Raw genomic sequence first — 13745 nt, forward strand, 5'->3', positions numbered from 1 at the left:
AGTCTCAGATATCTTTATGACTTTATATCGTAATATTATATGATTATTGATTAATATTTTACATTATAATTTAAAAATATATTCATTAAAATTTATACCTTCATATTATTATAAATCTAACCTAATCGTATATTATTTTATTCTAAACTTTTTGTTAGATTACCGTATAGAGAGTACCGGTACATAATACCTATAGAATCATGCATTTTTAATAAGAGTCAAGACTACCTAAGACTTTTTGATTACTTCCGTCTTCCGTACGTACCTATATAACCAGAATATTAGATTTTTTTTGCTGTGTATGATAACAAGAACTCCACACAAAGACGTCATGTCTATAAGTATTGAACAATTTTCTCGTATAGTTTTTTTTATTATTATTATTATTATTATTATTAGCAAGAACAGGTAGATACATTCACTATACGTTGGCCTCGAGTTACGAGGAAAAAAATTGCACTGTAGATCAGACGGGTAATTTGTCAAAAAGTAAAAATTATGAAATCTCAATTTCTGTAATGGTATATAAACATGTTATGAAGATACATGTAAATATTTTTAGTAAAATAAAAAGCTCAATAGTATCATATTTTTTCCCAAATTTCAATATTGCTATACTAGCCAAAAGCTACCTATATTCCTTAATTAAATTAAAACACATTACCAACTGCAGCAAGTAGCAAGTTGTCATTAAAACTCACCCAACACAAAACTAGATGAAATAAAACTAAGACGTCATATAATGTATAATGTATATATCTCCTGTGGGAAATTACGAAGAAACTCGAAGTAGTAATAACAAGAATTATATACGTATTGGTCATACCCATTTTATACAATGTAGTTTCCTCATCGATAAAAAAAATAATCTACTATGTACCTTTTATGCGCAGTTCTGCACTTTACAGTAAAACTATTACCAGAACTGAATGTCGCTATTACGAAAAACTTAAAATGCAACCTTCCGAATCAAAAATCTTCAGCTCTCAACTCATGTGCACATTCAATAAAAACATTAATTAATTTCTTTATTTCCTCAAAACTCTTAAACATATTATTTTGAGACTGGCTTAACACAATAACTTGTAACTTTTATTTATTTATTATTATTTTTTTTTTGCCCATTAATTGTCTATTAGGAGTTAGTAATTAATTATTTATTTCATTATTACAAGAATAGCTTACTATAAAACTTTTTAAATCCCAAAAGCCTATTAAAATTCCGCTGATCACATAAAAAAAATGTTAGAACAATGGATGACTTATAAAAAAATAGTGGATCAAATTACTTGATATTTCAAAAACGAATAAAGTATATTTTATTAAATTTAGTTTTTTTTTTAGTAATTATTGATAAAATGTAATAGTACAATGTAAACCAGAAGAATATATAATATTTTTAAATTTTTAATTAACAGTTCTATGTTTAAATTTTTAAATCTGATATTATATTTAAAATTGACACAAAAATAAAACCAAACAATTAAATAATGTTTGAACTTAATGGCATTTTACCAGACGAGTCGTTTACACAGACTTGGCATGTAACTCTTAAGTTTTAATATAATATACATATAAATTATTATTATTATTTACTACTATAATTTTGTTGTCTACTCTCAATGTTTTTTTTCTAAAGTTTGTTTTAATTTTAATAACTCGTTTCGTGCATAGTATTCAATGACTGTTTGTTTGTTTTTTAATTGATTATAATTGATACCACTTATTATGACTAGTACAACGTAATACGGGTATTACTCATATAACTGTTCTAAACTAGGTTTATATTTATGTATTTTTAAAAAACAAATAATTAATAAATTATCAATAAAAATCATAATAAAATATGACTTATAGAATAATAAATGTGAATGTACTTAGTACTTGGATATACCCAGTTAGTTGAATATCTGGGTGAGAAACGTGGAGAAGGCGTGTTTAAGTGAGTCACGTGAAAAAGTTGCGCAAAAAGTCACGTGAAAGAGTTACATTTGCTTATTACAGATTGGTTCTCATTTTGTTGAATTTCGATTACACAAAGGTGTACGATATCTAACCTACCATAGCATTATTATATTATATTTAGGAAATACCATATAATAAGCAAAATAATGCATTCTTTATAATAATATGATAACCTGTATTTAAGAAGATGAATACAAAAAATTGATAAGATATTCTGAACAAAAGACGATTGTATTTATTACGTGTGAACTTTCTTAATTAATTACTATTAACTAATGACTACAGAGCGCGGAATCTACAAGTTCAACGATGGTTGTTTAGGTGGGCAATTGAATTGCTTTCACTGTATACGGACGTTTTAAAAGTGAAATCTATCCGGTAATAATTGAAACTCACAAGTCCTATACATTTGTCAGAAAATGATTAAGAAAAAAAATAATATTAGTCATATTATATTTTGCGAATTAATAATAAACCATTCGAGTATCAAGTGTTTAAACATGCATAATTATTAATAACTTAGAGGTTGCCAGTAGAATACATATACATTTTCAATATAGCCAATATAGATATCTACATAATACACAGCAGGAAGCGCGAATGTCGAAATAACAGTTTACCTAGAATCACGAGTGACGATGATTCAATTATTAAAAAATATTAAAGGTCATCTACTTTAATGAGTTTTGGAAAACTTCGGTAGTATGAAATGTTTATTTAAAATTATATACGTTTTGGTATGTACGCAAGTTCATAATAATTAAAAAATATTTATTATCATCTCTAAAAATATTGTAATAAATCAAAAGTTTGTCAACAACAAGAATGGAATAAATACGTTCTCTAATGATAATGATATGTTATGATAATCGACTAATCTCTATATAAAGTTTAACAAAAAAATAACATTTAGTTAATAGTTTGTACATTAATCCAGCTAAGTCTTCATAAATTAAAGATTTAGTTTTGGATGTTTTGAACTGGTCGCTAAGTTAATTTATCATAAAATCGTAGAAGGATTAAGACAGTTTTTCAATTAGTTCAATGAATAATACGTATATGACAAATTATTTTTATTATCAGCATTCGGCACCTAAATAATATTATGTATTTGTCTTACCTATTACGCAATAATTTAGGTTACTTTACGGAATGTAAAAACTAAAAAAAACGATTTTAAAATATCAATACCCTAACTTCTTAATCAATATTACTATAATTATTGTTCAAAATATACCTGATTAAATGTTCCATGATTGACAGTGGTCGCTTAAAAACTACCATAATAACATTTCCTCGGAGACATACGAAGATTGTATATTACTATTTCCACAAGAAAAATAACTCTCCAATTTTCACTAATTTTTCAAGAGCCGAAAAAATGTAATTAATATGAAATATATAGAACGAATAAAATAAAAAAACTAACGGCAGTCGATCTGATGTAAACTGAATCGTATAGGTACATTATCAACATCTAAATACACAATATATTATACATGTGGTTATAACAACGAAATTGTCAATAGTATATCCGACCATGCTATGGTTATCTTTTATTGCAAAAACATTTGTAATCACCTGATGTTGATATATGTATATATATACTACCTATATAAACACACACAAACACTTCACGTCACTATATGTAATACACAATTTAAATGGAATAATTAACGAGGTTAAAAAATAGAGAACTAAATACGCGTTTAGTATAAATATTTTGTTCGTATGAAATTACAACATTGTGTATGTTTTGTTATACATTATATAATTTATTAAATATATTAATAAAGCCCATATCACTAATGATATAAATGTATATTTATGGGTATGAATAATCGTTAGGAATTTTAAGCTATATATTAAAGTTAATATATACTTACTATGCGTATACTATATGACAATAGTTTAAATACTTAAATAGTATAATAATTTCTTACTTGCATACTTTGAGAATGTATTTCATAGACTATACCAAAACTTTAAATGAATAATTCAATGTATATAATATATTATTATATATATAGTACACATACATACAATATAACTGAAGAGTTCAAACATTTGAACTAGATTTATAGATTTTTGTTTGGATGTTCTAACTTTAAACTTAGTTTTTTAAACGTCTAACACTTATTTTTATATTTGTATTAATCCATACCATCATAGTAACACACATACTATAACATTGAAATATTGTTGCAAATGTATCAAAATGTATTTATTTTATATTAATAATAGAAAAATTAAATCTATGTTTTAATGGATTTTAATGATCGACATGCCGTGTACAGTATAAACAATTTGTATAGTAGGTACCTATAATATTTATTAATGATTAGAAGTTATGTTTTAGATTTTTTAATTTTAGAATTAATTTTTTTAGAATTTAAGATAAACAATGAGTGTTGGTTTGTATACGTGATTAATCAGTGCCAACGAAATTGTGTTTTTTCCTGCAAATTGCTTAAAGTGGACAACCGATATTTTTACAATTTTTTTTTTGTTTTTTACAAAACTTTTATTGTGAGTGTTTAATAACGAGCTGTTTATAAATAAATATTCTCATTTAAGTCGGCTAAGCGCTATTACAACGGGTGCAGCCACAGTCGGCACTGACAAAGACGGCCAACCGTGTGGCAAACGAATAACAAACGCTTAACGCATTAAAAAAACTATAACTAAAAGACTTTTTTGGCGTAAACACTGGTTTAGGGTTTAAACACTTTAAACTGCAGCCGAACTGTCGACGAGGAAATAAAAAGCTTAATGACGCAATATTTTTATATCGCCGCGTGTGCGCAAAACACGTGATTAGACGAAAAATTTGGCAAAACCTATCAACACGAGGGTTGCGGCATTGAGGAGAAAATTATTGTTCTTAATGTTTATCAATTATGCATATATATATCATTATAAATTTTCTTTTATCGTGAGTATAGCAATAAATCATATAGCAGCAGTTAACACCGTTGTATAAACGCACATTATATAATAATTATACGTTTTTTTCTACTATATTCCTCAAATTGCCATGTCCACAGGTATACCACGATGTACCATTTCTTATTACCAGGCTCCCAGCATGTCGCGGCTCCATTATTAGCGTTGGATTTCAGTTGATTAAAGTTGCATAACGCATCATGTCAAGATTATTGTTTTTCTATACCTTGGGAAATATCGTAGGTATATATTGTCCTGCACTGTTGAGTTCTAAGGTATAATTGCTAGTATATTATCATATTAAGCTTTAATAATTGTTCAAATATTTTAAAATTCACTTAGTGTCGATTTAATTTTTTGTTTTTTTTTTATGTGTAGGTACAAAACAAAACAAAAAAAAAAAATCGACAAAAGTATAATTAATAATATATTACAGACCCGGTTATGTTATTTTTGTTCAAAGAGCATATAAATAACATTTTACCTACGTCATATAGAATTAAATAATACAATCGATTGTTATGGTGTATTTATATTAGGTATGTAGTTTTATACGGATTAATAAAATATTGTCACGATGCGTGCTAGGCCGCTTTGTTGTCGATAGATGGGAGTGAGGAAGGGATGTTATTAACAATTTTTTTATTTATTATTTTATCGAATGAAAAGTGCAAACGAAAAAAATTGAAGGATTGCTAGAACACGTATAGACAATTCTCCACCCGTATTTAACTTTTGAAATGGTTCTGACTGAGAGGAGGGAGAATCATTGACACGAGTTAAAAACGATCATGACCACTATAAGTGTGTAAGGATAGAACGATCATATCGATTTGCAAAAAAATTGAAGTATATATTTTTACAATGCGTACTGTATCGAACGGTCGGAGACATCGACATAGTACATTAAATATATATAATATAAATGTATATATATAGGCTCGCTGCCGTATGCAGTCCGAGGACAAAACAAGGGCACACGCGGAAGGATAAAAAATAAATAAGACAATGTAACGAGTTATAAGAGCAGCGGGTGGTGGAATTATAGTGTTGACGGGGTGTGTGGTGGGTCGTGGAGGGGGTGGTATAGCGTGTACATAGCTTGGCGACGTACAATATGTGTACGACAGTATAATAGTAATAGTAGCAATAGTAATAATAATAATAATAATAATAGCAATAGTAATAATAATCGAATACAAGCGGCGGCCCGACGACGCCCGCCATGACCCGTTTGTTCTTCAGGCGCGCGGCCGCGTCGCGTCCCTTCGAATGCAAATTAATTCGAGTCTGCCAACGTTCATTTCGTCGGCGCCAACGGTTCATCGTCCCTATCGCACTGCAGAGTTAAGTAATAATGATGATTATAATAATAATATAAAAAAAAAAAGCGTATCGCAATGTGTGCGTTGCACGTGATACGAGGACCCTTAGAAATGCGGCGTGAACTATACAGCCTCTCCTCTCGACGCGTTTAGAATTATGTCACTTCGGACGAACATTCACGTGTGTAGTAGAATATTATATGTAGTCTGTTAAATATTTGATATTACAATAATGTGTACTATGTTTAATACACGTGACACATAAGGCCACATGACGGGTTTCCTCCAAAACGTAGTTTGAGTGCGCATTGTGTTATAATATTATTATTGTATAGGTAATATTATATAAAATTGTATAGCATATATTATATATTTAAGCATTTGTGCGGTGTGTGTGTTTTTGTTGGTTTACTATATGTAAATCTAAAAACTATTATCATTTCAACAGTATTTTATTTATTATATCTACTCACGAATATTATTTAATAATACAACGATATTATAGCGGATCAGTGTGCGTGTGTATAATAAAAGGTTGATATGTATACTAAAATAAAAATAAAAAACCAGTCGATATATATCAAAACAAATCGTACCACATTTTTTAGATTCTGAACGGAGCAATGAGGAATTCGTCTTATTGGTTTTACGATGTGTTTTTTCTTCAGTGTTTTGTTTATTATCATTTTTTCTGTAATAGTATGTAGAAATTATCATATAGACAGAACTTTACAAGGCAGTTTCTCGATCACGTATTTTTTTTAATCTTTTTGAGGAAAATTTATGGACAAATAGCGAAAATATTATAAAATGACCATACAATAAGCCGTTTTTTATATTTTTGTTATATTTTGAATTTGAAATTAGAATGCGAGAATTGATAATTTGTTAAATTATGTATTGAAACAGATTTTTCCTTCCATTTTAAACTAGCTTAAGCTCATATAGGTAGTTATATAGCAAAAAAAAAAGTCAACCATTAGTGCTGTTAATCACGCGAATAACATTATGTATTTCTTACTATTTTATATAGTTCATTAATATTTAACATTACTAAATGATACAATTATGAACATTTGCAATAAGTATGTATTTAATGAGTCACTATATACGATCTACATAAATGCAGTACAATATGTCAATCGTATGTCCGTTAAAGTTATACTATGAGTATAACCGTTATAATTAAAAAAAATGAAATTTAAAATTTGAATAATATTATGACAGTTAACTATTTCAATTTCTTTATGACATTATTAGTTGAGATTTTTTTTTATCTAATTCTTAACATTAGATAGTTGTAATAGGCTTGATATTTGTTATTTAAATAAAAGGTCAGTTACTGGTATTTTTAATAAAAGTTCAAAATCATTATAACTGTGATTATAAAATGTATTATAGTATAAGTATTAATATTTATGTTATGTGCTTGCTGTATGTGAGTTATAAAAAACAAAATTATTTTAACCTTAACTTTTTTTTCAAAGGTAAATTAAATTTAATGTTTAATATATTAAAGGAAAACGGTATAAATTGTTTGGAGATAAGGTGTCTCGCCAACAATAATGTCTAAGTAATAAATATGCGCATCATATCGCGTGATCAAGACACACATTTCTATAATCGAATTTCTGTTTGATTCATACACACATACTATAATATAGTATATACCATGTTTACACCTACTTGTGTGTGTATTATGAATTATAGTTAAAACAGTTTAATTATATATAATATATATTAAGCATACAGCGTTAATTTAGGTATACTATTAAGTGTTAAGCGATCATTTTTGACATTGATGTGATATTCACTTTTGAATGTCACTTTATGGAAATTTGTTAACTAAATAAACGTATATTATAATACACCCACTCATTGTATACTATATAATTACTAACTTTATATTTAAATCACGAAATTCTATTATAAATCACGATTTAATAATTAAATGCATGATAAATAGCGTTAATTGTATTCTTAAATTATTGTGAGAAGATCCGGCATGTGCCATGCGGCTTTGGTAATATAATATATATTAAAATTGTCTAATAATAGTATTTTATATCTATATACTAGTAATCTATATGACTCATCGATATGGTATAGTTAAAGAAAATATATCTTAAAAAGTATAACAAAAGAAGTAATACAGTATTACTCATTTTGGTAATCGAAGCAAAGCATTTTATGAGTACTTAAGACTTAATATCATATTATAATAAACTTTCAGAGATAATTGTTAAGTTAATTCTTAGTATAAAATATATTATTTTAGAAGTATTTTATTGATTTATTACTTTTATTAATACATAAATCAAAAAAATATTGATTTATTTAATATTAAATTGTATAATATATTCGTTGGAAATGTGTTACATTTCCCCACTTCAAAGTTATATACATTTATTGGAGCACGGAAGTTCAGTTTAAAAACAGACCCTCTTTTTGAATTTGAATGACTAAAGTTTTGGCCAAATACGGGAACCATGCCGAGCATCGATCCACCCAGTAAGTAATGACGTCATGGTTCACCTAGGCAACCCCCGTTTGCTTGAATCGGCCGTCTGCACACGTGCATACTGACGTACTTTTTGAAACGCATTTTCGAGATAAAATATATTTCTGAATTTTACGTTTCTCTTGTCATGTCATCGGATGACGGTTACTGATAGTTTACTTAATAAATAACAGTCTATTTAATTTAATTACAACAATTATAATACCTGTTTACTGACAGTTGTATATAATATTTTGTTTTTGATTCAAGATAATATAGGTATATATATAAAGCTTAGAAAGCGAATCATGTACAGAAAATAAAATAATAATAATAATCATAACTTACTACATTTAAATCAAAATAAAATAGAACTTCCTGAATATTATATATTTTATTTTGTATTTAAACCATAAACAGATCATCAAGGACTGAATAATGAATATCATACTCGGTGAGCTAAGTGAAATCGTCCACCAGTGGCTAGAAATCTATCCGGAATCTAACAAGAATAAAATTTCTCCACAGCATGCGTATTAGACATTAATATTATATATTATATAGTATATAATTGAAATGCATTTATCGAGCAGTAGCTCAACATATATATTACATAATTTCAGTTCTCGGAAACCGATGTTGCTGTTTAGTATTTTCCACATTGGCATTGTACATGTAGTGCAGGAATTAACTTTTCTGTAAACTTTGAATCGAACAAGTGATTAATGATATTATGTGATGTTTTGATTTATAATTGGATAACTATAATAAAACCGATGTCGGATGTATGCAACGTAAGGAAAACATTCATGTAGGTATGAAGATTGAAATCAAATGTCTCTAGTTAGGTACAACTACAATAACATTATGATCTCACACTTGACTCTTAAATATACATATTAATTATGAGATACCTAAACAGTATACTTATTATTATATTGTATTGTAACAGACTAACAGCCAACGATAAAGCTTATGCCTCAGGTTTTGTTCGCGGTTGTGTTTGCATATCGAAAAAAAATTATAAGTTTTCAAGGTGAATGGATTACTGCAGCCAAAATGTCAATCACGGTGACATTTATAATGTAATGAAAAACATTGAATAAATGAACATTAGAGAGGTAGACCTCTAGAAAACAAAATATCCTGATCATTTATAAATTATATAGAATCAGATCAAAATTCATTTCCGAAATTACATTTTCAAGGTTTATGCGAACTGACATTGATTAGAAAATAAGGTTTGTTGTCATATGACCAGGGCCATATTGTATCAAGATGTCGAGTGTTAAATTGTTAATAGAAAAGCTTTTATTATTCGAATAAAACAATCAAATGTTTTCTGGTATAATTTTATCATTATGTAATTTATTTAAATGTTTGTGAAACGCATTTATTAAATAAATTATAAAGAATTGATTAATTTTAATTCTGAGACAATCGTGTGTAATATTAACCACGTTTGCATCATCTACAAGAAATTATATAAGAAGACAAGAACATAATATCATATACATTTTAGACTATCTAAATATAAATAAATAATACATAAATATTAGATAGTTACTTTACCTGAATAAATATGTTATGATTGTGCTATAGTAAATCGTCAAATAAGTACTGCAATGAATACATATACTTTCCTACTTTATAATACATATAATATTTAATAACGTGTCAGAGATTAAACTGATTTATTTTCTAAAAGCTATCACAAATTACTGTAATTTAATAAAAAAATTTTCTTTAGAAAATTCTAAGGAAAATTCGATTGGTTATTAATGTAAATGTTATTTTTTACGATGGTAAATTATAAGAATTCTCTGTAATGTGACTGATGTGCCACGTGATACACGACTGACGCTCGCCTCCATATCCGACAACTAGTACCTATTTTATAAGCGTACAAATCAACTGATTTAAAGCTTTTTTTGCCAATTATATTATGTATTATTTATATATCGTATATTTAAATTGGATGAGTTTTTACGATTATGATGCACCATCCGCGGATAACCCGGTACGACCCTGGCATTGATGGTGTGCACGGAAAATGAATAATTTGACCCGATTTCTCCCGGACCTCGAGATTTGAAATATTAACGTTAATTTTGCATTCAAATCGAATACATATATATATTATATTGTAGGCTAGTATATTATAGTAAATGGATTCGTATATGCACTCAATGAGGTGCGCATTGGGTTAAACGCAGTAAATTTATATATATATCATCTATTGAACAAAGAACAAAGTTTGTGTGTGTGCGTGTTATGTCTGTAAATGTGTGCGTGTGTGTGAGTGTGTTAATGTTCTGTAAGCATGCGCGTGCGTGTGTGTATGATTTCTTAAGGTTCAAGGATCTCCAGTACGGGTCTCGTCCGGCGCCGCAACCATGTTTCCTCAAAGAACTATATAAACCCTTGTTCTTTGTAAATATTCGCTACATCGCCAGACCAAAGCACTTTTCGAAAAAATAAATAACACGGTACTCATAATAACGTTTTCAACTCACCTTATAGTAACTGCTAGTATTACTATTATCACAGCGACGAGCACCATGGCGATGAGGACACCGCACACCATGTATACTCCTTCGTTTGGAACATCTAAAAAAGAAAAAAACATAACAATTATTATACAACACAAACCAGTAAATATTAATTATTGTTATTAACATTATACAATTCCAAGTTTCATCAAAAACACGTGAGTTTATAACAATCGGATGAAATTTGATTTTATATTAACAAAACTACTACAATAGAACAAGTATATATTACGGTATACAGTATATATGTGTTTTAAGCGTACCTATATAATATTATACGCGTATTATATTAAAATACTTTTAAATTATGTATGTACCTATAATATTTTTTAGCGTGAATTACATATAAAACCCAATACCTTGTTTAATGCTAATTTTATTATTTCATAAAAAGTCTTCCTGATGCTATTTGTGATTAATTGAAATTATTATAATATATGAATTTAACAAAAAACATTGTTAACCGTTCCAGTAGATGTTTAGTCGACAGGATTTGATAATATAAATACTTGTAGATAGTGGTTTGCCTCGGGAAAAAAATATTTACGTTTGTAAAATATTTATATTATATACGTTTCTTGGGGCTAAAATAAGTTCTTTATGCATTTTTTCCTTCGTTAGTATATAATGGCGCAGACGGGATCATCGACTCTTCTCCGCAGGTCACTAACTTCCTCTCTGCTGTCTCCCTCCTCTCACGCGCTTTGTCCGCATGTACTGCCAGACGCACATTATTCAGGGCTTCTCATCCCTATGTTTTATTTGAAATCACATTTTTACATTTATGTTATATTATATTCGTTTTTTTATTGTTGACGTTAATTGTACTTGTCTGTTACTGGAATTATTATTAAAATTAAATAATAAAAAAAAGGTATTTCGAATTATTCTTATAACTATACATATACAGTTGGTTGACTAAGTATATCAATTGTTAGAAACCTTGATTTATGTTTTTTCATTGCTTGCCTCGGTAGTTTTGTATTTTGTATAAGAAAAATAAAATAATACTATGTTCAGCATTTTATTAAAACCCACGTGCTACGTACGTGTCTGCTATACGCCTTCGATGTTCTTTCATATTATTATACAACTTGGTATTATGTATTTAAAAAATCAAATTTATAGTTAGTTAACGATTTAAAATTTTATTGAGGGTAGTGGGATGAAGGGTTTTAAATTACAAAATATTTCAATATCGTTTTTACTACAGTTAATATGCATGGTTGTGAGTATACAAATACTGAATATTATACATTCTTATATCAATTGTATTTAATGATTAGATAAATTTTTTATATCTGTTATTATTCAACGATATTTCAGTGACATTAATTATTTTGAGGTTACGAGTTCGAGGATCACCACCTACTGATCGTGATTAGGTAGAGTAGTCTATAACTGGTATATAACAGTTATCTATTGAGTGGTAGGTCGTATGTGTTATATAGGTACTACGGTTTTATTTTAAACAATCTACAGAAATAATACGTATGCTATTAAAATTGATTATTTTATTTTAATGTATAAAATGGAATTTAATAGGATTTTTTAATTTTATTAATACACAATATTATAATACCAGACTGCACGTACAGGAAGTATAAATGTTCATTACCTATCTACCTACTAATGTATGTTATATTATAGACTATAGTGACTGTGAAATAACATATTATTATAGATTGTTGGAACAGAAAAAATAACGTTTCTCACTATTTTGAATGTTTTGTTATCGAGAAATACAGTCCAAAAGTCATAATAAGAATTTTTAATGTGTTTTTAAATTTTAAGTGTAATAATACTTATCCGTAAACTCTTCATAGATGTAACTATATATGGGGGGTAGCGGTTGCGAGAGTATCTTTTTTTTTATATTTTTAGATTAGAATTACAATTTTATTATATATTTGTACATATTACATTCGAGAATAACCATTATATTATATTGATAATAATGTAACGAGTACTATATAAGTGTGAAAACTAACAATCTAATAATTGTTGGTAATTATAATAATTTAAATACTATTATTTTTTTTTTAATAATCATTGAAAAAAATATAAATACTATTAAATTCATTAGAATTTCTCGATACGTTTGTTATTACACTTAGGTTTAGTTAGGACTAACTAGTATAACTGTATTATATAATTATAATAAATACACAATTAAAAATGTCATTAATTATATGTTTTTATTTAAAAATAAAAAAGTTATTTTGAATGAAAATGTAATATTTTTTAATTTCTAATTAACTTAGAAATTTCATTTAAAACTTAAATGGTTTCTAATTCCAAGAGATTTAGGAAGCAATTTACAAACATATATTCACACAAATTTGGTTTAGATTAAAACAGTGCGAATCATATTAATGTTATATTTGTTGTATGTCAACAAAATATTTAAATAATAGGTATATTAGGTTATATTATGTTTTTTTCGATGACATTAAA

General features: G+C 27.4%; 1 protein-coding gene across 5 annotated transcripts in view; it reads right to left on the reverse strand.

The window, feature by feature from the left end:
* LOC114128545 (uncharacterized) overlaps positions 1 to 13745 on the reverse strand; it is a 118970-nt gene that overhangs the window by 16259 nt on the left and 88966 nt on the right. For all 5 annotated transcript variants that reach the window (XM_027993075.2, XM_027993074.2, XM_027993078.2 and 2 more), the window contains one exon: positions 11253 to 11346. In XM_027993075.2, coding sequence (XP_027848876.1) covers positions 11253 to 11346 — 94 coding nt within the window. The remainder of the gene's footprint in view (positions 1 to 11252; positions 11347 to 13745) is intronic.

The sequence above is a fragment of the Aphis gossypii genome, chromosome 1 (assembly GCF_020184175.1).
Source record: "Aphis gossypii isolate Hap1 chromosome 1, ASM2018417v2, whole genome shotgun sequence".
Taxonomy (NCBI): domain Eukaryota; kingdom Metazoa; phylum Arthropoda; class Insecta; order Hemiptera; family Aphididae; genus Aphis; species Aphis gossypii.